The sequence below is a fragment of the Terrapene carolina genome, unplaced genomic scaffold, assembly GCF_002925995.2.
Source record: "Terrapene carolina triunguis isolate 2854851 unplaced genomic scaffold, T_m_triunguis-2.0 Scaffold89, whole genome shotgun sequence".
Taxonomy (NCBI): Eukaryota; Metazoa; Chordata; order Testudines; family Emydidae; genus Terrapene; species Terrapene triunguis.
In genome coordinates this window covers 23723425-23750652 of record NW_020664440.1, presented here as the reverse complement: position 1 = coordinate 23750652, position 27228 = coordinate 23723425, and the positions used below count along the sequence as shown (strand labels likewise).

Sequence of the window (27228 nt, the reverse complement as noted above, 5' to 3'; positions counted from 1 at the left end):
AGATCAAGCCCCAAATGGGGAGAGGCCAAAGCCGAAGCCCAAGGGCTTCAGTCCCAGGCAGGGGCCTGTAATCTGAGTCCTGATAACCAGGGCTAAAGCCCTCAGGCTTCGTCCCCGGACGGTGGTGCTTGTGCTTCAGCTTTGGCCCTAGCAAAACTAAGCCAGCCCTGGTGACCCCATTAACATGGGGTCCCGACCCACAGTTTGAGAACCACTGTACTAGAGGCTTTTAAAAATCTCCCAGAATGCACTGTTACGGCAGACAACCCAGGAATTTTGGGATAGATGTCCAGACACATTGCAAATGAAAAGATTTAAGATGGGATCACTGTGAATGCAAAACTTAAACTCATTCAGCCTGGCTAGCATGGACAATTAACTGTTTGTGCTTATTCCAGTACAGTTACAAGCAATTCAATTCTCTAATTAAACAACTAATACTTAACACATCCCTTATATATTCGTACATAATTTTCTAGAATAGACAGGGTCATACTGTGTATGAGTCCATTCCAAAAATCCTGACTTACCTGAGTAATCTTTATTTACGGGGAATAGTTTGCAGAATACATTAGACAAGTGCTTAGAATCCATTTGGATGAAAAAGAGGCTAAATAAAAATTGATTCAGAAGAAGTGAAAATGATCTAAACTCATTCAGTCCAAACTATTACACATTTTCTGGATGATGTAATTGGACTTCACTTGACATACAGAATCATGTATCGTTGTGGGACCTTCTGGTAATGTACAAGGAGAATAATTGCAATTACTGCACTCAAGGAGTCTTACTTCAAAAATTAACAGAAGCCATCTTTCTATACAGAACTTGTAGACAACTATTTTTTTTACAGCTGTTTGATATTAAAAGTCCCTGAATACATATCAGTTTATCTCCTAAATGTGACATATGAAGAGGAATAAAAATAATTAGGCAGAAATCTCAGATTCAGTACTATTAACCTGCTAATAGAAGCATAGTAAAATGGTATGTTTGCTTACACTACATATAGCTAAAAAAGAAAAAAACACATGCTAATTATACAAAATTAAAAAGTAACAGGACCATGCCTTATGACTTTTTATTTTGATGTTTAACTTCTAAATTATGGTACCATAAAAAAATTTCTGCAAATATCAGCTGCTGTCTACTGTCAACAGTTTATATACAGGTACAAAATACGGAAACTATATTTATCAATGTAAATATTAAACATACTGATACATCTTGCATCCTTAGCTTTCCACTATTTTTTCATCCTCAGAGAAACATATATCTTATAAACACATCAAAATGATCACATTTCAACACATTTGTAGACTCTAGTAGTAACAAGAGGGATTATTTCACCATTTACATTCTGTTTAGATTTTACTAACACATGAAAATAGTAGAAAACTAATCTCTAAAATGTATATCAACATATTTGGTTTTTAAAAAAATTTTTACAAGAGCTTTTGCTCGTGGCCTCTTAAGGGGAAAAAAACAGAATTCTTGCAAACTCAGTAGTAATTCCCCTCCTCTATCCCCCAAAATATGTATGCAATTTTTCTGAATTTAAAAATCAGAGTGGCTAACTTTGTCAAAAAATCACTATAAAGTAAATTAAACATTTCTTTCCAATTTATAATTCCATTTAATAAAAATAAAAATCCAAAGTGGTCTGCTATTTTCTACAGTCTATACACAAAGCCTATAATGACTTCTGTTCTTTTCCCCCCAAAGGCGTTCAAAATTAGGCTTCCATCCACTACGTGGTGGGGGGAAATATATTTGACTAAAATTAATTTGATTGTGGTATCTATAACTTCAAGACTCAGTTAAGATTAGCTGGATTGTACAGCAAATTTATAAGTAATAAAACACTAATGTTAGTTTGCAACGGATTCATCAATCCATATTTGAAAATGACTGTTTGTTAAGAGTCAAGGGTGAAATCCTGGCCTCACTGAATTCATTGGGAATTTTGCCATTGATTTCAATGGAGCCAGGAATTCACCCAAATCTTTAGTCCTGCACACAGTAATAGGCTGTGACTTGTCCAGTCACCTCACTGTAGAGCTCAGCTTTGCTGCACATAGCAGGTGAAAACCTCCTGCCTGCCATCCAATCAAACCTCTTGCCTGGTGTCCAGGCATCCAGGCTGTGCTTCTTTCTGCAATGGAACTGCACAAACCCCACTGAGACAGGGTCCTCCACACCTGCAGGTGGTGGGGCAGGATTTGCTCTTAAATGATGCTATCTAATTTGACCCAAGTGTTTTTAAACTTCCAAAGAATGGGGCAACTGTAAGAATTTTGCTTTCAGTACAATCCAAGGCACAATATATACAAATCTTCTGTAGTTGTTTCTATGCTTTCAGATCATTCGCACACTTTTTAGAATTAACTAAGATCCTTGTGACATTTTGAGCTTGTGGCATTCACTTTGAGTTTAGCAGAAAAATTACAGTGAAAAATAGCTGAAGAGCTTTACATTAGTAGAAATAAAGCTCCATCATAAATACTGGTGTAGGTATCTGCCTCATTCTATTGTTTTGTACCACAGTTATGAAGTGTGCTGGATTCTGCTGCCAATGATTACATTTAAATATGATTAAACTACTCAGATACCTGTTGAGAATCATATCAAAACCCAGCAGTTAAGATTAAAATGAAAAAACACAGAACTGAGAAAGTTCCACTTACAGAAAGGTTTTTGACAGCTATGGACAGCTAGAACTATTATTACACCCTGATTAACACCCAATGCAACCCCAAATCAGTGGGATTGGACAGGGTGCAGTTTAGACTCCAGATTAGTAAATTTGGCACAGATAGCCAAATAGGACATCCTTTGTTATTATTTACAGTGGCAAGCTTTGGAGGAATTTATTTTGCTTATGAGGAATTGCTATCTGGAAGCAGTAGGGGTCTCTCACATGAAGATATACCTAAATCATCATTGCAAGAGAAGGAACTTCATGCCGTTTGTCTTCAGACAAATGTGGCCAGATGCATTATAATGTGTCTGTAGTTAGAATTATGCTTAATATAACATGAGGTTAAAATGAATATTTATCCCATTCACTAGGATTTTCAGTACTGGGAACTTCAAAATAACCAATACACATTTGTCTGGTGGCTGCCCAATACAAAGATGTGCAGATGGCCAGTCACTCACTGCCTACTGTAACTTTCTATACTCCAAATGGATGTGAAGCAGCACATTTTTATGGGGAAACTTGGAGTTTATATACTTTCTACAACAAGCACAAACTCTGTTAGGGCTGTCCTCAGGCCCAATAGTGCCCTACACAAAGACAAGATTTGGTGACCCTTTCTCCATCACTCTCTACATCCTTTCTCCCACCAACCCATCCAGGAAGATGATAGGAGATTCATTTTCCACTGCATAATTCTATAGAGGTATATAGGATTTTTTTAAATTATAAAAGTGATATGGTTCACCATGGCCTTATTTGTGAGACATCGTAGCCAGCTTGTCAAGAATAGAATTTAAAAAAAATAGAAATAATTACCCTAGCTCTGGATAAGCTAGCAAGAAGCTTCACTTACTGCATCTGTTGCAATGTTCACCCCTCACAGGCTGCAGCATTCTAAAACAGAGTATTCCTAAATCAAGTTCCTGATACTGCAATGAACTCAATGTGGGAAACACGTAGGGAACAGGAATTTTATCTTCCACAAAATCAGACAGAACTAAGACCATTTAAAAGAAACTAAGTCTGAAGACAGGTTTCCACAAAAAACTATTAACCTTGAAATGGACATCAGGAAATCCAAAAAACATATGTGTCCTATAGCCTTGCATTGTACCATCCTGGAGTTGAAATGACAGAATGGCACAATATGTTTCCCTTACATGGGTGTTAAAATATGGATAGAGATGGAGCTGTGGGGGATAGGACACATGCTTTTACCTTCCACTGGAATGCACTGGACTAGATAAACTTTTTGGAGGGACAGGGTTGAAAAAAATGCTTAAATGTTTGCTAAAGGAATATTTGTCTAATGGAGATTTACTAGGTCTGGCCTTTGGCATTTTATGACCATGACTCCTGTCACAAAAATCCCACTGATCATCACTAAAATACTCATACTATCAAATATTTCGGCATTTAAAACCAGAATTTCTGCTGCAAAACATGCTGTGCCATTGAGATGGTTAACGATCCAAGCCAAAAGTGACTAGTTATTGTATGTTCAGTCAAAAATATTTCTAATAAAAACATCAGAAGTGATTTTTGATTTTGATATCTGTAAAGAGTATAATTTCAACATGCAATTTAAGATGGTAATTTCAAAGTGTATCTTCATCTTTTTCAATGCTACATTTTCAGATCAGAAAAGAGTCTATAAAGAGATTTACAGGTAATCGTCTACTGGCCACAAATTCCCTTAGGAATAACAGATATCCTTCAAGCAAGCATTTGTTCCTTCAAGAAGTTTTAGCAGTTGGGGTGATGTGATGGTTAACACACAAACAGAGCCTATTGATAAAGTGGCAATGCTTAACAATCTTGTAAGACATTATAAAGGTGCAATTGCCTGTAGTTCATCGGTATGGATATGGCAATGAAGTTCTGCTTTACATATTCCAGGGACTAGGCATTTTGTAGCAGTGAGCACAGGGGATTCTTCTTCTCCTGGGAAAAAAAAAAAAAGGGCATTTTATTCTTTGAACAGTGATTATTTTATTTGTACAACGGTCAACTGTATGTTGAAAAGAACACAACCAGATGATATAATGCATTATCCTCAGGCCATATCACTATGATCAGAAATAAAGAACTAATGCAAACCTTTCCTCATGGTGGTCTACTCAGAGAAGTTCTCACTGATGAATGGGCTAACATTATGTCAGGCCCAATGAAGGAGGTTAGAGAGCTAAGTGAGTTTGAAGCTTAGTGCATCCACCCTAATTCAATGGCCTGTTTGAGAGGCTACTCTTGTGGAACAGTATTCTGTCAGGATGAAAAGTGTTATCAGATCAAACTACTATGAGATGAAAGTGGATACTACTTTAAAGGAGAAAGGAAAGGTTTGTCCTGAAATATGCACAGACATTTGATAACTGCATGAAGATTTACCATTAGTCTCAACTTATGTGACTTAAAAATCTAAGTATCCAGGATAGAAACCTTATACAGATTATGTAGTCTCCTCATATGATGATGATAACATTCTTTCCATTCTAGTAGTATCTCTGGAGAATGTTAAACAGAAGCTACTAAAGTTAGACATTTTAAAATCAGCAGGTCCAGATAACTTGCATCTAAGAGTTTTAAAAAAGCTGGAAGAGAAGCTCACTGGATCATCAATGTTGATTTTCAGGAAGTCTTGGAGCACTGATGAAGTTCTAGAAGACTTGAAGAAAGCTAATGTTGTGCCAATTTTTAAAAAGGGTGAACAGGATAACCTGGGTAATAACAGGCCTGACCGCCTGACATTGATCCTGGACAATATAATGGAGGGGCTCTTACGGGTCTCGATTAATAAAGAACTAAAGGAGGATAATGTAATTATTTAATGCAAATTAACACGTGTTTATGGAAAATATGTCCTATCAAACTAATTTTATATATTTTGATGACGTTACAAGTTTGATTGATAAAGGTAATTGTGTTGACGTAATATACTTAGACTTCTGTAAGGCATTTGACTTGGTACTGCACAACATTTGTGATAAAAAAAACAGAATGATATAAAATTAACATATTAAATGGATTAAGAACTGGCTAACTGACAGGTCTCAAAATGTGGTTGTTAACGAGGAATCATCAAGCAGGTCTGTTTCCTGTGAATCCTGCGGAGATGAGTTCTTAGTCCTACCCAAGTTAACATTTTTATCAATGACCTTGAAGAAAACATAAAATCATCACTGATAAAGTTTACAGATGACACAAAAATTGGTGGAGTAGTAAATAATGAAGAGGACAGATCACTGATACACAACAATCTGGATCTCTTGGTAAACTGGGCGTAAGCAAACAATATGCATCTTAATACAGCAAAAAGTAAATGTATACATCTAGGAATAAAAAATGTAGGACATACTTACAGGATGGGGGACTCTATCCTGGGAAGCAGTGTCTTTAAAAAAATATTTGGGGGTTGTGGTAGATAATCAGCTGAACATGAGCTCCCAGTGTGATGCTGTGGCCAAAAGAGCTAAAGAGATCCTGGGATGCATTTCAAGTATGAGTAAAGAGGTTATTTTACCTCTGTTATTTATCACTGGTGTGACTGTTGCTGTGTCCAGTTCTGGTGCCCATAATTCAAGAAGGATGTTGATAAATTCAGAGAAGAGCCATGAGAATGATTAAAGGATTAGACAATATGCCTTATAATGACAGACTTAAGGAGCTCAATCTATTTAGCTTAACAAACACAACGTTAAGGGATGACTTGATTACAGTCTATAAATACCTGCGAGGTGAACAAATATTTAATAATTGGCTCTTCAATCTAGCGGAGAAAGGTATAACACAATCCAATGGCTGGAACATGAAGCTAGACAAATTCAGATTCAAAATAATGTATACATTTTTAACTGTGAGAGTAAATTAACCATTGGAACAGTTCACCAAGGGTCATAGCAGATTCTCCATCACTGACAATTTTAAAATCAAGATTGGATCTTTTTCTAAAACATATGCGCCGGGTATTATTTTGGGGAAATTCTATGGCCTGTGTTATACAGGAGGTCAGACTAGATGATCATAATGGTCTCTTCTGACCTTAGAATCTATGAACCTAGGTGTTTATTGATTCAAAATGTAGAGGTTGTTATAACTGCTCCTAAATCCCATACTCAGTACATGATGTTGGCTTACAATGCACGTATAAATATCATGGGTATGTGGGATAATTAGGAGAAAGTACAAGTTGCAGTGTATTTAGTAGGCACATAATGCTCAACTCTAGATTTCTCTCTTCCAACTTACCCGGGGCCTACTGGAGATTGTGGCTTAGAAGAGGAGAGGTGGCTGAGACCCTAGCCATACATGACCAACGTGGTTTGGGAGAAGTAATTGAAAAAAGTAGCAAGGGTTATTTGGGGTCATTTGATTGGGTGAGTATGCCCATTGTTTGTAACATAACCTTGGAACTCTTCCGTAGGGTTCACCTCTATCAGCTCACACATGTTAAAATACAATTTGCCCGATTGATACTAGAGCTTTAAAATGTGTTAGTTAAAACGTAATAGCTACGTGACTTCAGAACTAAATTATTGGAGAGATTGCCTCTCTCCTCTAGTAATTCCTGGACAGCGGAGATGCTTCAGCTGACAGCCCGGTGGTTCAAACAGGAGGGGGACTGCTGGACAGGCATTCTCCTAGTGGGCTCCTTAACTCTGAAACTGACATCCCAGCTTGGTCTAACAGCCTGAAGTCTAGCAGCATGCAAGGTTTTTCCAGGCCTGTGAGGAAGGGATGGATTAGCAGTGTTGAGGGAGTTAAAGAGAACTACATGTGTGAATTCTGAATGAATGACTGGGTGAGGTGGTGTTCATGGCTTACTCAATAAAACTGGTAAATCTGTATTTTCCCCACGTTTGGCATTTCAGATTTTATATGTTTTCTCCAACAGGTCTGCTACTCAACTCTTCCATATCTACTGTCATCTCCACATCCACCTTGTAGCAAACAGTACCTATGACTAAGAGTCTGAACTTTAATACCCACCAAGGTAAATTCAGTTTCTTAAAAGACAAGACTTAAAAGACTCAGCATATATTGAGCAAACAGTGAATCATTCAACCTTATGACCCTCTAAATAGAAAGTTTGACTGTTCAATTTGCTTAGGGAAGAGCTGAAAGTCAGTAGATCACACTTTAATTACAATAAATACAATGCTGAATACTGTTTTTCCCCAGTTCTTAAACCACATTCAATACATCATGGTCACTAAGACAACAGCAGCAGGTAATGTTTATATAGCATATGTTATAAAAAGCCTAATATCTTGTGTGTGTTTGAGCTTTTAGTTACCTGCAGTACAGTAATGACTCTCGATCAGCTAGGGGAAGACACCATTTTATATTCTATTAGAGCTACATGCAAATTGAAACATTTTAAAAAAGTTTCATGACTTTTTAAAAAAATTTCAATAAGCTTAGAGAATGATCAAAATTTAAAACTTTGATGAATATTTTTTACCACCAACTAAAAAAATAAAAATTTTTTGCCTTTTTTGACTAGCTCTATATTTTAACTAGCTTTCTCTCCAGCTTCTTATATGGTCCCTTATTCCATGGTTCTTATGTACTCAATGTTTAGTTTTATGTTGCTAAAGGTATTACAGCAACATGTGAATATTTTGTATTAATGCAATTTAGAAAAACTACTGCATCTTACCTAAACCCGAAGATGAAGAGACACTCTCCGTAATGGAAGAGGTTTCAGTTTGGTCTGTCAAAAGTCCTTCCATTAAAGGTAGAGATAACTCAGATGAAGGAACAGAAGAATCATAGATTCCTGAATCCCGGGGCATATCTGGAAGATTGGCAGCTTTTACAACATGCAACAATGGCTGAAGAACAGAGCTACCAACTTGAATGTCCTGAGTCTCTGCATCTTCTCCAAGGTTAAAGTGCTGAATTATACAGTGAGAGTCTGAATTTACAGCAGGGATAATATTTACCTCTGTTTTCAGGTAGAAATCCCCATCAGTCACCTGTTTACTCACTAAGTCATTTAAAACCAAGCCTGAGTCAAATTTTTCCATCACAGGTTCTTGGTAATGTAAAGGAGGTTGAGGAAAAGGAATGAGTTGTTTCTCAAACCAGTCAGGCTCCTGATCAATGAATTGGTGCATATTGCAAATGGCAACATAAAGGGACCGGCCAGATTTGCTCCTGAAGTAGTTTCTTTTGCTAATATTTACAGGGTACAACTCTGAATCCTGAAGGCTCAGATCTCTGGAGTGTAAGTGAGAGTAAAGCTGAGGGAGGTTATCCATGAGCTTGTACTTTGTACTTAGATCCACAATGCCAGGAATGTCACCCTCACAGGAGTAGTCAAAGTAGACTGCAATGAACTTGCAGAGGTCATCTGAATTCTGCTTTGCCTGACGCAGCTTCTCTGCGATGATAGATACGGCAAGCAGAAAGAGTTCTCCTTTCTCAGCATCTCTGGCTGCTCCCTTGTGCTTCCAGTTCTTTTTTTCCACAAAGTATTTCATTCCCTTGGAACAGACAATGATGATAAATTGGGACTCGTTGATTTTTTGAATAAGCCACTCTTTCTGCCCTTCCTTACAATTTTTTAAATCTTCCCATATATCCAGTGCAACCTGGAAAAGAAGAGAGCATCCTGGTTAACATTCAATGCTGGATTTAGCAAACTGAACAAAGGCTAGATGTGTTGTAAATGCTCAGTGAACCCGCTTGTATTTATTAAGCAGATCTGAATCAAAGATGAGGAAGACTAAGGTCCGTCCATGCTGTGAATGGAAACTATTTTCAAACAGAAATAAGTAATACATTTTAAGAGTAGTTAACAAAGAGGTAAACTGTGTGACTCTTGCTCACTTGGGTAAGCACTTACTGACATGAAGAGTCATACTGAAGTCAATGGAACTACTTGTGTCGGTAAGTGCTCGTCAAAGTGAGTAAGGGTTGTACATTTGGCATGGGAACTACGTTTTTTCAATGGGTTACAGAAACCTGCAAGCCCTGTGGGTAAGAAGGCTAACTTTCACAACTGTTCTATTGAAAATGTTAGTTATAATGTGCTTTTGGTGCCTAAGTATTGTTTAAGAAACAATATACCTACATTCCTGTATTACTTGTACATAGGGCCCTATCAATTTCACGGCCATGAAAAACGCGACTGTGAAATAAGCCCCTCCCCATGAAATCCGATCTCCCCTTGTTCCTAGGACTGCCCCAGTAAAGGGGGCTCCTAGCTCCATCCCCCTGCACAGCTGCTCTGGGACAGGGGGAGGGGAGAAAGAGACCAGACCCACCTCCGGGTGCCTCCCCCTGCTGCAGGTTGCTCTGCCCCCGAGGTTCCTGCAGCTGGAGGAGACTTGAGGAGTTGGGTCCAATCTTCCCTGTGCTGCTGGGAGTGCCTCAGCAGGGGGCTCCTAGCTACTAGTCCAGGCATGGCTGGGACGGGACAGGACAGGACTTGCTCTTTCCCTGCAGAGCTGCTCTTGGTTATCGCTCCCAGCTGCAGATAGCTCCACACCCCCTCCTCCCAACTCGCTTCCTGTCCCCCTCCCTTTGCAGCTGCCAGGGGAGGGGACATTGTACAGGGAACTGCCCCCCCTTCCACATGCAATTATTAGCTTATTTTAATAAAAATAAAAAGGCGAAGCACTTGACAGAATTTTTTGATTGACACTTTACAGCAGCAAATCACACTCAGAGCTCAACTCACTGATGTGGTAGATATAGACATTGGGGAGGTTTTGTAGTGTAGTGATCTCAATTGACTGCCTACCAGAAGACATGTGTAGTTACTGTAAAATGAGTGTCCAAAATAAATAAAAATCTCAAAAATGATTACTGCAGTGGATTGTGTGAAAGAATTTGGAAGCCTAATTCTACACGCCAATGGTGACAAGCTATTTTGTACAAACTGCAATGTTTCATTGGATCACACATGTCAGGCAACAGTTGAGTGCCACTTAGACTCGGAAATCCATCAAAGCAGAAAGAAGAATGCAGATACTGCGTTGCTGGTAAACAAAAAGTTAAAAAAACAAAAAACAATTTATTCTCTTTTTCAGAAGATGACAGCGAGCTCTGAAACCAGTCATTTAGCTAGAATGGAACTTGTGGATGCATTTGTAAGTGCTAATATACCACTGGAAAAACTTGATCACCCAAAGCTGCATGAGTTCATTCAACGGAATGTACAAAATGCCGGTTGCTTACTACGTGTAACTAAGCTACGACAGGCCTACCTTCCAAAGGTTTTTGCTACACATTTTGAGGAGATCAAGTCTCAAATTAACTCATGTGAGTCTTTTGAAATTATTTAGGATGAGTCCACCGATGAGCAAGACAACTATGTACTGTATGTTCTGTTTAATTTCATTACTGACAAGGCCAAAGATGGGACAGACAGGAAACTAACCACAGTGTTCCTGTTGCTTAACGCAATTCCTGGCTCTGATAATTGTAGGCTGGAGATACCTGCTTACAAAAATATTGCAAAAGAAGTGGACAGTAGTTTGCCCATGCTGCAGTTTTGGAACTCAGTGGAAGGCTGAATTCCCTATCTTGCAAGGCTAGCTCGGCGCTGCCTGATAATTCCAACAAACTCCATGGATGCAGAGAGAGCAGTTTCTAAACATGGACAGGTGTCTTCAGCACAGAGACAGGAAATGAAGAAAGACACAGTTGCTGGATGCTCCATGCTGACATTTAATTAATGCCATTTGAAACCAGAACATTTTTTTCACTTGTTTTTGTTAACTTAAGGCTTTGGTTCTCAAGTTTGAGGCTACCAATTGTAGGCTACCCTACAAAACTGTCTCAGATGCCCATATCTACCAATCAGGGAGTTGAGCCCTGAGTGTTATTTGCTGCTGTAAAGTGTCAATCAATAAATCCTGTCAAGTTCACATGATCTTTTTTATTTTACTGAAACAAGCTAATAATTGCATCTTGAAGGGGGCGCACCCTGTACAGTGACCCCTCCTCTTGCGGCTGTGGAGCGATGGGGGCCAAAAGTGAGTGTGTGGGGTAGGGGTGGAGGGTTGCGGAGCTTTCTGAAGCCAGGAGAGGTACCCAAGAGCAGCCATGCAGAGGAAGAGCAAGCCAGGACTAGCAGCTAGGAGCCCCTGGCTGGGGCGCTCCCAGCAGCACAGGGGCAATCAGACCGACTTCCACCTCCACTTCTGGGAACCTCCTGTGGCTGCAGGAAGCTCCGCGGTTGCTGCTTTCAGAGTCCAGCTCTGAAGGCAGCACATAAGTGAGGGTGGCAATCCCATGACCCCCCTACAACAGGTTTGCGACCCCCCCCCTTCCCATTTTGGGTCAGGACTCCCATGGTTACAACACCATGAAATTTCAGATTTAAACATCCGAAAACGTGAAAGTTACCAATTTTCAAATCCTATGGCCATGAAATTGACTATGATGGACCTTGAATTTGGTAGGGCCCTACTTATAAAGCACCAAATCTACAAATAACAGTACAAGGCCAGACAATTATGTGTTTGCTGGGTAGCTGCTTCCAAAGCAGGGGGTAAAAAACACTGCAGTGTCGGTGCTTGTGAAGAAGAAACAAAGCTGGAAAATTTTGCAAGAGTGGTCCCAAGTGACTGAGCATTTATCTACCTAGTTAAAGAGGGAAATGAACCCACTCTGAACACTCCACTCTATGTGCTACATGCAATTCTTAGTTATTGTACACTTGTGTGATTAACATGTTGAATCTGCTGTAAATACACATATCTCCCCGTATGATTCTACTATGGTAGCAACAATGTGCATGTCTAAAAACAATTATTTTATATATATATATATAATATACAGGAAGCTACTGCACAGAATCATGATCCCAAGGATGCATAAGAACTTTGAAGATAGGTGGTGAGTCCGGTGTCATTTTACAGCTGGGATATATGTTGCATTGATAAATGTGGGGGGGCAGTTGTCAGTGAGAGTCCAGGAATTGTGTTTTCACTATGTGTACTTATGAACAAGGCTTTTTAATTTTAGCATAATTAGGTTAGCATTTTAAACAGCTATAAATCTCATTGCCCCTTAGCTTTATAAGACAATAATCCAATTCCGTAGGCCAAAGATACAGATACCTTCATTGTCATCTTTTGAACTTTGTTTTTTATATTAAACACGACTGCTACATATTCTATCTTTATCTAGGTCTCTTTGTTCTTTGTTTACCAAATATTGAATGACCCTGGAGGTGTTATGCAAAAAGCACTTGGCTTTAACTCCATTCCACGTAGCTGTGGTGATGCTGTGCTATCATCACAACTGAAAAAAAGGAATTCAGACAAGCTAAATATAAGACATCTTACTCTGACTTATTCTGAGTAAATTAATAATATAAAAATAAAATAACAGAAGCACAATAATGAAAAGAAGCAATGATTTTAAATAATGTATTCTACCACTAGGGGACACACTTGCTATATGACTGAATACTAATATTTGAATTCATACATAATACTAACTGGACTTTGAGTGGATTAAAGTTTAACAAAAGAAATAAATGTTTTCTGTAAACTAATAATTGATTTGCCTTTTAAAAATTGAACTATTGGTTACGTTTTCTCTCAGGTTTAGAAAAAAAGCCAGAGAACTTGAACCTAGTCAATCAAATTGTCATTTTGATATTTTTCTGATATCATTTTGAATCAAAGTAAGACAGTAAAAAAAAAAAAAAGATACAGGCCTAGGCCATGCTTTTATATGCCATTAAAAATGCTGTTTGATGTTTTCATATAGCATCAAAAGAATGAAAAATTTACTGAATAAGCCATCGAGGATGATAAAGAATTTCAGGGATTAATCCAAATTAGCAAGGTTTTATTATGTATAATGTGTGTGTTGCACAAATCCTTCTTCTGGACAAGATTTCTGATTGATTCAAATGTGCATGCATGAGATCACTGCTTCAATACCATGGCATAAGAGGTGCCTTAGAAATACTAAACTAGATTAGATATATTGTAGAGCTTCTTTGTGTCTGTAATCTATAGAAGATATAAATTCTGATAATTTGACAAGCATAATGTGTGCATATGCTTCTGGTAGTTAATCTATAAAGAGCTAAGGATGCCTGAATGAGAGAATTAGGACTGACACAAATTATCTACAATACTGTGTCATGCATTATTTGGTTTGCTTTTTTTCTCTAAAATTAATGTAGGCAGTTTCCACTAACACTAATGGAAGCTACTCTCTTTAGCAAAGAGAGATTAGAATATCTCTGTCTAGGTGAAATATTTTCAAGGGCTAGGCTACCACGAGTTTTGGGGGCAATGTTTTGAATAAGGCAATTCCAAACATTAAAAGAAGAAGTGGTGATCTTACCTCACAGCCACAGAAGTCCTGAAGGAAATAAGCGAAGCACTGAATGACATTTATGTGTTTCTGGCAATCTTTACTGGAATAGCAGATGAACACTTTTGGCCGGGGACGGAGCCTTTCCACATGGAGTGCTGCAGCATATGTAGAAGATTCCGAGCTCTCCTCATCTAAATGGGAATATATATTTTCTAAATTGGAAGGGAAAAAAAACAAAAACACAAAAATCTTCACTCTATCCAAGATCAAAAATTTTCTTTAACCTTGACAGACTCATTATTCAAGTACATAGTAAAAGGCTCTTCATCCCAAGACATTCCTTTTTCCCTCCCTTCTTCCTCTTCTATTTTATCAGCCTGTGAGGTGAAAGATGTTACTGATTGGATAGTTACTGCCTGTGCAAAGACATGTCTAGAAAGGTTTGCTCTGTGAACAGAAGAAATTAGACAGTTTCACCTCCATCCACCCTACGAAATTACCACAGTACTGTTATAGGAACCTCACCTCTTTGTTCAGAAATCAGAAACTTCAAACATACTTCTCTGTGAGAGTTTCCTGCTTAGCAATGCAATGGGCTCCTTTTAAAACAGTGATACTGGTAGGGAAGAGAATGAAACTCCAGGGGGCCTGGTACCCTTCAGAAACATGTGCAATCTCTCTGTGGCATGCCCATATTCTTTAGTGTTCACCTGAGTTTTTGCTGGAGTCATGCTATGATGTCATAAAGGGCCAGAAGGGAAAAGGACTCAGCCCAGATAACTTCTGCAAGCTGTAGAATCCCTCATCCCCAAGATCCAGGGAGATATCACAGATCTGTGAGGCTTGGGGGCTGAAACGCCATCTTCTATTGGGGGGAAACCCAATCACTCCCTGGAACCGTAGTATTGACTAATTCCTGATAAATCAGTGTGGCAGGTATGGCTTGCAAGCTCCACCCTAGATATAAGGGAGGCATAAGTGGTTGCTTGAATCTAAGTTAGGAAGTGTCTGCAGGGAAACTTTATGAATAGTCAAATGTAAGGAGAAGGATTAGGCTGAGATTTAAGGAATTTTGTTGTTATCTGAATTCTGAATAAAGCCAACCAGGAAGGGGGAGTAAGTTTGGACTAATTCTAGTGGGTGCAGATTCATGGAGACTGGGAATTACACCTGCTTACATGCACGCTTCAGGGTTTTACTTTCCTTCCACTATGATTCATCAGTTAAATAATTCTGTATTGAAAGAGGAAATAGTCTGAAATATATCATCTTCAGGATCTCTTCACTCTCTGCATAGTCTTATCATCTCCCCTCTACTACTTTCACTAATAGACATTAAAAAAATAAAATAAAATAAAATAAGTTTTCTCCTCACACAACCCATCTTGTCCTTCTGCTGGATTTTGCAGTGAAGTCATAATGCAGGACATATGACACAATATTTTCCAGGGTAACAAATTAACACCAAACACTGGATTTTAAGATTTTGCTGCAAGTTCCAGCAGATGCAGAGGTTTGGGGGTGGGTTCGGGGGTAGGGAGAGTGAAAAAGAAAGCTCTTATGATAAAGAAATTTGTGTTTTGAATAAATCTATTTTCCTTTCAGATTTGCTCTGACAAGCAAACTCTCCTTCAAATGAAACAACATGCCAAATAAACACCATACCTTGTTGTTTTTTACGGCACATCACTGTGAAAAGCGTTGCAAATGCTGAGATGACAACTAAGGGAACGGTAATGGCAATGGCCCTTATTGGTCCAGCCCACGGGGAATGTACTTTAAAAAATAAAGCAGAATTAGCACTGTGCAAGTAAGTTATGGTATCATTATCTAATCTCATCTTCATATTTGGTACTGACAACCACTGCAGCACAATATCATCAAGTAATTCTCAAATATACAAAATATAAAGCTAAGATCTGAGCGCCTTCCAATAATGCATTAAGTGAGGTGACTAACATCTCTTGCCTGTGGTTTGTTTCATCTCATTCTCTCCCCAGGGAAAGAATTATGTGTGTAGTGCAGTTTTGTTTTAGTTGGGTTCTGTTTATTTTTTAAATGTACTGCTCTGTGTTTATGTTAGAGAAGGCAGGTTGAAGAAATGCGCCTTGCACTTGGAACGAAGTTGGTGAGGTTTCTGATGGTCCTTGGTGCCTGGGGGAATTTGGTCTGCGGTCTCAAACTGCCTCCAGAGAAAGCTCTGTCTCCTGCACAGATAAGTCTATCCTTACGGTCAAAAGTTCCATAGTGCTTGAGGAACAAGTTGTCACTCACAGTCTTCATCCCATCATGGGATCTTTGTGATAATCGATTGCAAGGTAACTACTGTAGAACTTTATTTAGGGTGTGATTACATTAGTGTAACATTAGGCTGCTTACATATTTGCATTACATTATTTCCACACTCTGCTTGCAGGCTACTACTTGAATGTGACTAAGATGCAGTCTCGACAATTTTTAAACTGATTTTTCACATTAGTGTATATAGCAAAAATTAGTTTCCGGTAAGGATTCTTAGTTCTACAATATTTTGACGTAAAACCACTAACAGTCAAAATCATCTTTATACTTAATTTTATCTTGCACAATTTGCCTTTGCAATTCTTTACAAGCACAAAATGGAAGTAAAAATCACAGATGAACAAAAGCAATATTATTTTTTGTTAAAAAGATCACAAGACTGCATTTAAAAGCATGGTCAAACCCCATTAGTCCTGTCATTATTATTCTGGCAAATGATCTTCAACACAAATTATCACTACAAGTGAGTACATGTTGACTTTAAAAGGAAAATTCTTACCTGGTTTTAGTGCATAGTGCATTGTTTTCCTTGTGGTGTTAGTGTCATCAACCAGCTTTAAAAAAGAAAATTCTCATTTTAAATACTGAAAAAGATACAGAAAAATCATTTTTGCAATGTGAAAAACACTTCAATTACCCTGAGGACCAGAACTGAAGGAAGCTACCATTACAAATGACCGATGAGAAGTACCTAGAATTAGTCATTTCTCGATAGGATCAGGGATGAGTAGAATACAAATCATATTGCGGTAAAACTGGAATACTATCCTCAAACAAAACCTGCCTATTAAAAAAAGGAAACAATCCAACCTAACTGATGTCCAAGACAAAGGAAAAGGGGGGTAAGAGGGAGGGAGGAGGAATGGGAGTGAGACGTAGGAGGTAAAAGTCTCGTGAATAGGCTCTATATTCTTTGAATCCTCTCTATTAATAAAAAGTGGAGATGGTCAATTTTTTTCACAATCAGCAAAAATACACAAAACATTTTCAATGAAAATTTTCATGAACATTTTTTGCCTTTTCTTCCCCAACTCAAATAAAAGCACCTAATAGACTTTTATTCAATGGGTCCAAAGTCCCCAACACCATTATTTTATGTTGTTGGATAATCATAATACAGCAGTAACTCAGTCAGTTTTTTGTCATTTGCATCTGAGCAGGAGGCTGCAACTTTTTCTTTTGGATGCAGAGCTCTCTACTCTTATCCATGCCTTTGTTACCTTAAGATTAGAATATTAAAAGGCGCTCTACATGGGGCTACACCTTAAAGCCATTTGAAGACTGAGTTGGTGCAGAACGCAGCAGCTTGCTTACTGAGTAGGGGATCTCGCTGGTAGCATATTGTACAAGGTATTCCAGAATCTGCATTGGCTGCTTACTGGTCCCTGGGTAGAGTTTAAGATGTTGGTTATGATCTCTAAAGTCCTAAACGGTCTGGGACCTGCCTGCCTGAGAAGCCAACCACAAAAGATCCCCTGACATACTACAAAGTTGTGGTCAGCAGAGATGCTTGAGCTGGATCCCCCTTGTTATAAAAGACAGGGAGAAACTGGCAGGACAAGGCATTCCCTGTGAGCGGCCCAGGACTCTGCAACCCACTCCCTTCCCTGGTCTAAAGTAGCCAGAATTTAGGGACTTTCCAGACATGCTGCAAAAGCCATCTGTCTGACAGGATTTAGCAGAGGATTGAGGGTTTGTTAGTGGAATGATGGCATGGTGGGGTAAGAAGGAGCTTTTTTTTAAGCTGCCTGCCTGAGTGAGCTGGGCTGGCTGAATTGCACTATTTTTCCTTGTCTGAATGTTTGTTTTTTTTAATGCTGCCTGGGTAGTTTGTTATGTCAAGCCACCTAGAGTCTTTGTATAGGAGTTTTCTTTACAGTAGAATCTCAGAATTAAGAACACCTCGGTAATGCAGGTTGTTCTGAACTCTGAAATGTTCGTAAGTCTGAACAAAACGTTATGGTTGTTCTTTCAAAAGTTTACAATACAGCTTTGAAATTTTACTATGCAGAAGAAAAATTCTGCTTTCACTTTTTTTTTTTTAGTAGTTTACATTTAACACAGTACTGTACTGTATTTGGGTTTTTTGGGGGGTGGGGTGGGGTGGGTTGGGAGGGGTGTCTCTGCTGCTGCCTGATAGTGTACTTCTGGTTCCAAATGAGATGTGTGGTTGACTGGTCAGTTCATAACTACTGTATTATTATTTAAATCTAAATAAATAAGCAACATTTACAATATAATTAAGATGGGTCCAAGCGCCAAAATTCTGAATAGGATTTTGGTTTGGCGCACAGCAGGGGATGCAGCAGTGAGCAGTGCTTGGGAAAGCAGAGAGATTGCAATTGTGCTTGGCTTCTGATGAGGGAGGTGCAAGACAGGGAGGCTTTTTGCTCTTTTTCCACTACTGCACAGCCATGCAAGGCCCAAGTATGATCTGACCTAAAAATGTTAATTTGCCCCCACTGAATTCAGTGAGGGTGTACAAGGCTGTAAATTACAGCAGAATGTGGCCCACAGTATTTTATTTGCAATTAATTTATTTATCATACTTCTTTAGCTGCATTTAATTAACTCTTCACAAATATTACCTCAATGATGTAATCCCCTGGAGCTATATTCTGAAGAACACAACTTGTGATATCCGTGTTTTGTTCCTGCAAAGAAAAGGAAGGAAATTATTGTACAAGTAGTTCACATGCTTTACAAAGTAAACGGCAAATGCATTTACAGCTAATGTTATTGAGTTGAAACTTCACATTTCCACCATGTACTCAGGCACCCTCCATCAAACAAAATCCAATTCAATACTGATAAAGAAATACAACCTCTCTACTCAAATATCCAAGGACTGGAATCTCCGGCCACCAAAGGCCTATGAAAGTTTGAGATAACAAGTAAGTTTTACACTATACCCTGAAGCTCCTTAATCTCAAGCTCTGGTGGACTGAACAACCTGTCACCTGCCATGGAGTATTTAACTCAACAAAATGAAAATGAAAAACACCCCCTGAGTGACGTAAGTTACATCGACAGAAGCGCCAGCGTAGACAGTGCTATGTTGGCAGGAGAGCTTCTCCTGCTGACATAGCTACCCACCGCTGGTGGAGGTGGTTTTATTATGTCAACAGAACAGGGCTCTCCCGTTGACATACAGTGGCTACATGAGCAATCTTACAGCGGCGCAGCTGCATCGGTACAGCTGGGCTGCTGTAAGCTCCCTAGTGTAGACCAGCCCTAAATAATAGTTACTAGCAGTACCAGTAGAAAAGATGAAACATTACCCAAATGTATGGAGTTGTTGTGTTCAGCAAAATAAACCCATATTATTGCCACCAGTCTATGGTACACACTTCCCGTAAAGCGTTGGCCTTTATTATTTTATTTTTGGTTAACTCTGATTTTAGCATTTAGGTTTCTCACCAGAACTCTAAAGGGCATAGCTCACAGTATTTTAAGTTTGTCCTCATACATTCCTTTCCCCGAAAGCTTCCAGCACAGTCAGACTTTTTTTCTAAGGCCTGGTCTACACTAGGCTTTTATGTCGAATTTAGCGCCGTTATATCGAATTAACCCTGCACCCGTCCACACCAGGAAGCCATTTAGTTCGACATAGAGCTCTCTTTAAATCGATTTCTGTAATCCTCCCCAACGAGAGGAGTAGCGCTAAATTCGACATGGCCATGTCGAATTAGGCTAGGTGTGGATGGAAATCGACGCTAATAGCTCCGGGAGCTATCCCACAGTGCACCACTCTGTTGACGCTCTGGACAGCAGTCCGAGCTCGGATGCTCTGACCAGCCACTCCCCCGGGAAAATTTGAATTCCTTTTCCTGTCTGGGCAGTTTGAAGCGCAGTTTCTGTTTGGACACCGTGGTGAGCTCAGCAGCAGTGGCAACGATGCAGAGCTCTCCAGCAGAGATGGCCGTGCAATCCAATAGAAAGAGGGCCCCAGCATGGACGGATCGGGAAGTCTTGGATCTCATCGCAGTGTGGGGCGATGAGTCCGTGCTTTCAGAGCTGCGCTCCAAAAGACGGAATGCAAAGATCTATGAGAAGATCTCTAAAGCCATGGCAGAGAGAGGCTACAGCCGGGATGCAACGCAGTGCCGCGTGAAAATCAAGGAGCTGAGACAAGGCTACCAGAAGACCAAAGAGGCAAACGGACGCTCTGGATCCCAGCCCCACACATCCCGTTTCTACGAGGCACTGCATTCCATCCTAGGTGCGGCCGCCACCACTACCCCACCAGTGACCGTGGACTCTGAGGATGGGATATTGTCCGCGACCGGTTCCTCAGCGGACGGGGAAGAGGAGGAAGGAGATGAGGAGGACGAGGCAGTAGACAGCGCTTACAACGCTGATTTGCCCGACAGCCAGGAGCTCTTCATCACCCTGACAGAGATCCCCTACCAACCCTCCCCAGCCGTTACCCCAGACACAGATTCAGGGGAAGGATCAAGCTGTAAGTGTTTTAAATATCTAAATATTTATTTACAACATAACTGGCGTATTTAAAATATTAACATTAGCTAAAGTGCTTTAAAACATGTAAACATTTATTTGCAACAAAACAGGAAGATTGAAAATATGAACAGTGGGTAAAGTGCTTCAAAACATGTAAACAGGAAAGTCAAACAAAAGGGGAATCAGTGCAAAGTGTATCATGATTTGTCTTTCTTTGGGCGCCTCAATATATAGTCCGAACCATTTTCAAAAAATTGCACAATGTCCGCTTCATGATTATAGTGCCCAAAACCCTGCAGTCATTTGTCCCTCCAAGGGCACCTAAGCCAGGAACTGGTCAATGTAACCGGGGATAGAGGCGAGATCCTCCGGGGAGAACTCCTCATACACCTCCTGCAGGTGTTTTTCCAGCCTCATCAGCAGGTTCCTGGGCAGGGAGAGCTTATTAGGCCCCCCGTGGTAGGAGACGTTTCCCTGCCACAACGCCAGCAGGTACTCCGGGATCATGGCCTTGCACAGCAGTGCAGCAAATGGCCCCGGTTTCTGCAGGCTGTCCCGTAGCATCTTCTCCTTCTGGCTCTCGGAGACCTTCAGGAGGGTGATGTCAGGCATGACTCCCTGCTGTGAATTAGGTAGGGGAAAGTTAGTATTGGGACTGCTTGCTCGTCCCTTTACAGAACTGCAACCGCCGGTTTACAGCCACGCGGTTTACAGCCGCGAGGGGCTGGGACAGGGGCAGAGTTCATGCTTGCAGGATTGCTGCCAGCAGAGACTCGCATTGCTTTCTATGTGAAAGGAGGCCAGTGCCACTCTTAAAGTTTTAAGCGGCCACAAGTCTACGGCTTACCATGTTTGCCATCTAGACAAAGTCCGGTGTCCTGCCCTGCTCCTCAGCTCGCCACAGCAAGACCGCAGGCACTGTAGGCGAGGGCCGAAAATTCGACCTTGTCCTCAGTGCGCGTGTGATAGGTGCTCTGCATGGTCTTGTTCACGGAGCAAGACTATGTTCTCTGTTCACAGATACATTGCTCTGTCTCAGGAATTCACTCCCTTTTTCCAATTCCCACAGCCACATCTGCCCAGAGGCTAGCGCACATTAGGAGGAGGAAGAAGAGGACACGGGAAGACATGTTTGCTGAACTAATGGAATGCTCCCGAGCACAGGCAGCCCAGCAGACACAGTGGAGGGAGAACTTGTCCCAAATGCACCGGGCAAACATGGAACGGGAGGAGAGGTGGCGACAGGAGGACAGGCAGGCTACTCAAACGCTGCTTGGACTAATGAGGGAGCAAACGGACACGCTCCGCCGCCTTGTGGATGTTCTGCAGGACCGGAGGCAGGAGGAGAGAGCCCCGCTGCAGTCTCTCTGTAACTGCCCTGCCCCGCCACCAAGTCCCATACCCCCCTCACCCAAAGTCCAAACACGGAGGGGTGGAAGGGGCCGTGAAAAATTTCACTCCACCCCTGCGGACTGCTCTACCACCAGAAGGCTCTCATTCCCCAAAATTTGAAAAGTCCTTTCCTACCCGCCTCACACAAGACCCCGTCCAAGTTTCACCCCCCCGTTCCATGTGCGGTTGTTAATAAAGAATACGTTTCTGTTCATTTCTGTTTCCATCCTCTTCTTTTGGAGGGGAGTCTGTCTGAAGGGGGGGGAAGGGGCTTGGTCATTGGACAGGACAGTCACCTTTAGCAGGGGGCAGGTGCAGCAGCAGGGCACATATACAGTGCAGTGACTAGTTATCCTGGTTAGTCTGGGAGGTGGTTTTCATGTTTTGTGTGGTGGGGGCGGTGGTGTTGCTCTCTGACTTGGTGGCGGGGGAGGGCAGTTACAGATCTTATGCAGCGGTCCTTACCCTGCATCACAGAGCCGCGCAGCAGGGGATCTGTAACCCTCCTCCCCCTGCAAGACAGTCACATAGCCGACATATACACGCAGTCCCGGCCAGGAGGGCTGGCAGGCTCCGTTGAAACAACCAGTCCACCACCGCGGAGCCTGTCATTCCTGGAGTTTAGAAGCATCATTTGCATCACAACCCTAAACCCGCCCCCCGCCACAGTCTGCGTCCCAGGTTTAAAACATTCCCGCGAAAACAGTAATAAAGACAACGGTGTCCATGAACAAAACAGAACAGATTTTATTTTTTGGGAAGGGGGCGAAGGGGGTATGTAAGTGGAGAGGATAGTCGACGGCAACTGGGTAAAGAAACGGGGGCAAGTTCTGCCTCTGTGTCCACAAACTTAAAAGTCACTGGGTACCCTGCTCAGCCTTGAAACTGGCTTTCAAAGCCTCCCGGATGCACAGCGCGTCCCGCTGGGCTCTTCTAATCGCCCGGCTGTCTGGCTGGGCGTAATCAGCAGCCAGGCTATTTGCCTCAACCTCCCACCCCGCCATAAAGGTCTCCCCCTTGCTCTCACACAGATTGTGGAGCACACAGCAAGCTGCAATAACGATGGGGATATTGGTTTCGCTGAGATCACAGCGAGTGAGTAAGCTTCTCCATCTCCCTTTGAGACGGCCAAAAGCACACTCCACCACCATTCTGCACTTGCTCAGCCGGTAGTTGAAGAGTTCTTTTTCTGTGTCCAGGGCGCCAGTATAGGGCTTCAGGAGCCAGGGCATTAGCGGGTAGGCTGGGTCCCCGAGGATCACTGTAGGCATCTCCACATCCCCAACAGTTATCTTGTGGTCCGGGAAGTAAATACCTTCCTGCAGCCGTCTAAACAGACCAGAGTTCCTGAACACGCGAGCGTCATGAACCTTGCCCGGCCATCCGACGTAGATGTTTGTAAACCGTCCCCGATGGTCCACCAGTGCTTGCAGCACCATTGAAAAGTAGCCCTTTCTATTGATGTACTGGCTGGCCTGGTGGCCCGGTCCCAGGATAGGGATGTGAGTCCCATCTATAGCCCCACCGCAGTTTGGGAATCCCATCGCGGCGAAGCCATCTATGATGGCCTGCGCGTTTCCCAGAGTCACTACCTTTGACAGCAGTACCTTGACGATTGCCTTGGCTACTTGCATGACAACAACCCCCACGGTAGATTTGCCCACGCCAAAGTGGTTCGCGACTGACCGGTAGCTGTCCGGCGTTGCAAGCTTCCAGAGGGCTATGGCCACTCGCTTCTGGACAGTCAGGGCTGCTCGCATGCGGGTGTCCTTGCGCTTCAGGGCAGGGGACAGCAAGTCACAAAGTTCCAGGAAAGTCCCCTTCCGCATGCGAAAGTTTCGCAGCCACTGGGATTCATCCCAGACCTGAAGCACTATGCGGTCCCACCAGTCCGTGCTTGTTTCCCGGGCCCAGAATCGCCGTTCAACAAAATCCACATGCCCCATTGCCACCGTGATGTCCTGGGCGCTGGGGCTCGTGGTTTCTGACAGCTCTGTGCTACTCTCCGACTTCAGGCCCTCACGGCGGTGCCGTAGCCTCCTCGCCTGATTTCTCTGCATCTGCCTCTGGGAAAGGTGTATGATAAGGTGCGAGGCGTTGAGAACGGCCACAACTGCAGCGATGGTCGCAGCGGGATCCATGATCGCAGTGCTGTGGCGTCCGCGCTGTCACTGATCAAAAAGTGCGCGAACTGATTTCCCGCCGGCGCTTTCAGGGAGGGAGGCAGGGCGGTAGTGACTGACGGATGACGACAGTTACCCAAAAGCACCCTCGCCACATTTTTTTACCCAGAAGGCATTGGGGGCTCGACCCAGAATTCCAATGGGCAGCGGGGACTGCGGGAACTGTGGGATAGCTGCCCACAGTGCACTGCTTCCAATGTCGACGCTTTCCCTGGTAGTGTGGACTGACAAAGTCGAATTACTGTCCTTAGTGTAGACACACACGTTCGACTTTCTAATATCGATTGCACATATTCGATTTAACTAAAATCGAACTACTCTCGTAGTGTAGACATACCCTAACAATATCAGAAGCTATTTACTAAACACTGCATTATTTTTGAACATCCAAACTTTTCCCATTTCAGGTAAATTGCTTAGGACAAGACCCCCCTGGGTTTGGATGGGCATTGTACTGGGCCCACAGAGACCACTAGCTATAATTTTCCCACTCACCACTGCCATCTCATCCCTCTTTTAAACATGAAGGGAAGTTTAACTAAATGCTCAAAGAAAGGACTACCTTGGGGAGTTATTTCAGATGGACAAAATTTAAGGAGTTGAAATTCTGTTCAGAAGGAGCATATGAAAAGAGGAAAATATTAATTATAATTATAAATAAAAATACAATTAAAACTACTAATGAGAGCGTAGCCCCTTTGGGGCAAGGACAATATCTTGCTATGTATTTATACAGCACCTAGCACAATGGGGCCCCAATCCTGGTTTGGGCCTTTGTTTACTACCAAAATAGAAATAATATAAAAGACCTTTATATTTTTTAAACATGTGAAAAGCTAAGGTCATCTAGAATTTTTAATGGTTACCACAAATCTTTAAAACAACGGTCGCGAAATCCAGTAACGTACTTGTCTGCAGGTCTTTTGTTTAAAGGATCCTTCATCCTTAAGTTTGTAGTGAAGATAGTAATATTTAAAGCCAAAGTTGTGAGGTGCGTGATCAAAAGACACTTGCATGTTAAAACCTTGCTGGGTAATATTCAGATTCCTGGGCTTCCAGACTGTCAGAGGAGAGATATTTATGAATTGGAAAATTACTATTTCAAGAACAATGATATTTTTGTAACATGAATGAATGGAAAATACTATATTTTACTTACAAGGTTTGCAGGCAAGGTTTTCTGGCTGTAGCAACAATTCACACGCTACGAACACATACACAAAAGGAACATTAATAATAAAGATTAGGTTCTCCAATTGCTATACTCCATAAAGAGAAAGAGGGGGGAAAAGAAGGCAGAAAAATGCAAGCTATTTCACCATTTTTGTTTATCCAGGGCCTCCCCAAATAGTACAGAATGAACAGATTTTGCCATATTTAGCAAGCTCAGCATCCTTGTCATTGCTCATATCACTCTCCACCGCTACACACGAAAAACAGCCTACTCAGTTTGTTTGAAATAATGTTACTTATTGAAATAAGCAATATGTGAGTAAGGATGACAGAAGCTAACTTATAACAAACACATTTATGTGACTATATTTAAAATGTTACTTTAGTCAGCATCACCAGAGTGGACTGGAAATACCAAATCAATTCAGAAAAATTATTTACTCTAAACTATTTTTAAAACATTTTAGAGAGAAGAAAATCCCGAAGAGTGGAGGTTCTTAGACGGGGTGGGGGTGGGGGTGGGGAAAGAAGATTGATTGCCAAAATTAAAAAAAAACAGCGTACCTAAAGTTATGTGCCTGTGCCCATATATAGGCACCTAGGGCTTATCCTCATACGGAAAATGGACCATCATGGCTATTCCAGAATAGCTATTCTGGAATAAGTCCCTATGTGTACATTCTATTCTAGAATAAAAATGACTTGATTCTGGAATAATAAATAATTGTAGATTTAGGAGTCTATCTTTAGGAATCCATTTTAAAATCTTGACCTTGAGACAAACTGCCTTGGAAGGTTGTGGAAGCTTCTTCACTGCAGGTTTTCAAAAGGAGGCTAGATAGCCATCTGTCTTGGATGGTTTAGACACAACAAAACCTGTATCTTGGCTGGGGTTAGACTAGATCACCCTTGTGGTCCCTTCTAACCCTATGATTCTATGGTCTGTGTAAGCTTTCCCATACTGTCCTGCCACTGACACTATTCATTAAGAAGGAAGATGTAGTTCAGTCTCCATAGGAACATGATTGTCAGGCTAGATCAGACCTGAGTCTGTCTAATCCAGTATTCTGCCTCCAACAGTGGCCAACACCAAATGGTTCAGGGGAAAATGCAAGAAACTCCAAAGTAGGCAGATGTGGGGTAATCTGCTGTCCATGGTGGCCAGCCCTAGGCCTCTGCTACACAGAGACTATTACTTTTGCCAATTTCTCTGTAGTGGTTAGGGGTGCTGGAATAATTTTTATAGTGGGGGTGTTGAGAGTCATTGACCCAAGCTGTAAATCTTGTATATAATGGAAACCACTTCAAGCTAGGAGGTGCTGCAGCACCCCTAGTTCAAGCACCTATGGTAGTGGTTTTATAATTTGAAGTTTTGTCCACTACAGACCAATCTGTGGTCTATAAACTAATTTCATTTAGGACTCTGCGTGGATGTGAACCTCATCCCTAAGATCACAGGAGGTGCTTCCTCTCCTCAGCCACCCATCCCCTTATAATTAATGGAGATATCCCATCTCCTAGAACTGGAAGGGACCTTGAAAGGTCATCGAGTCCAGCCCCCTGCCTTCACTAGCAGGACCAAGTACTGATTTTGCCCCAGATCCCCAAGTGGCCCCCTCAAGGATTGAACTCACAACCCTGGGTTTAGTAGGCCAATGCTCAAACCACTGAGCTATCCTTAAACTCTGCCTTTTCTGTTTTCCTGACTGAGGCCAG

The 27228-nt window shown here is 41.5% G+C and overlaps 1 protein-coding gene across 1 annotated transcript in view; it reads right to left on the bottom strand.

Annotated features, from left to right (window-relative positions):
• Nucleotides 1–1073: 1073 nt before the first annotated feature.
• The window catches only part of IL17RD (interleukin 17 receptor D), a 93697-nt gene continuing 67542 nt past the window's right edge, over nucleotides 1074–27228 (bottom strand). The window contains exons 6-13 of the mRNA XM_024220997.2: nucleotides 25499–25543; nucleotides 25248–25399; nucleotides 18889–18954; nucleotides 16800–16854; nucleotides 15665–15775; nucleotides 14027–14211; nucleotides 8364–9300; nucleotides 1074–4648 (exon numbers count right to left, since the gene is read on the bottom strand). Of these exons, the coding sequence (XP_024076765.2) occupies nucleotides 4533–4648; nucleotides 8364–9300; nucleotides 14027–14211; nucleotides 15665–15775; nucleotides 16800–16854; nucleotides 18889–18954; nucleotides 25248–25399; nucleotides 25499–25543 (1667 nt within the window). The 3' untranslated portion in view covers nucleotides 1074–4532. The remainder of the gene's footprint in view (nucleotides 4649–8363; nucleotides 9301–14026; nucleotides 14212–15664; nucleotides 15776–16799; nucleotides 16855–18888; nucleotides 18955–25247; nucleotides 25400–25498; nucleotides 25544–27228) is intronic.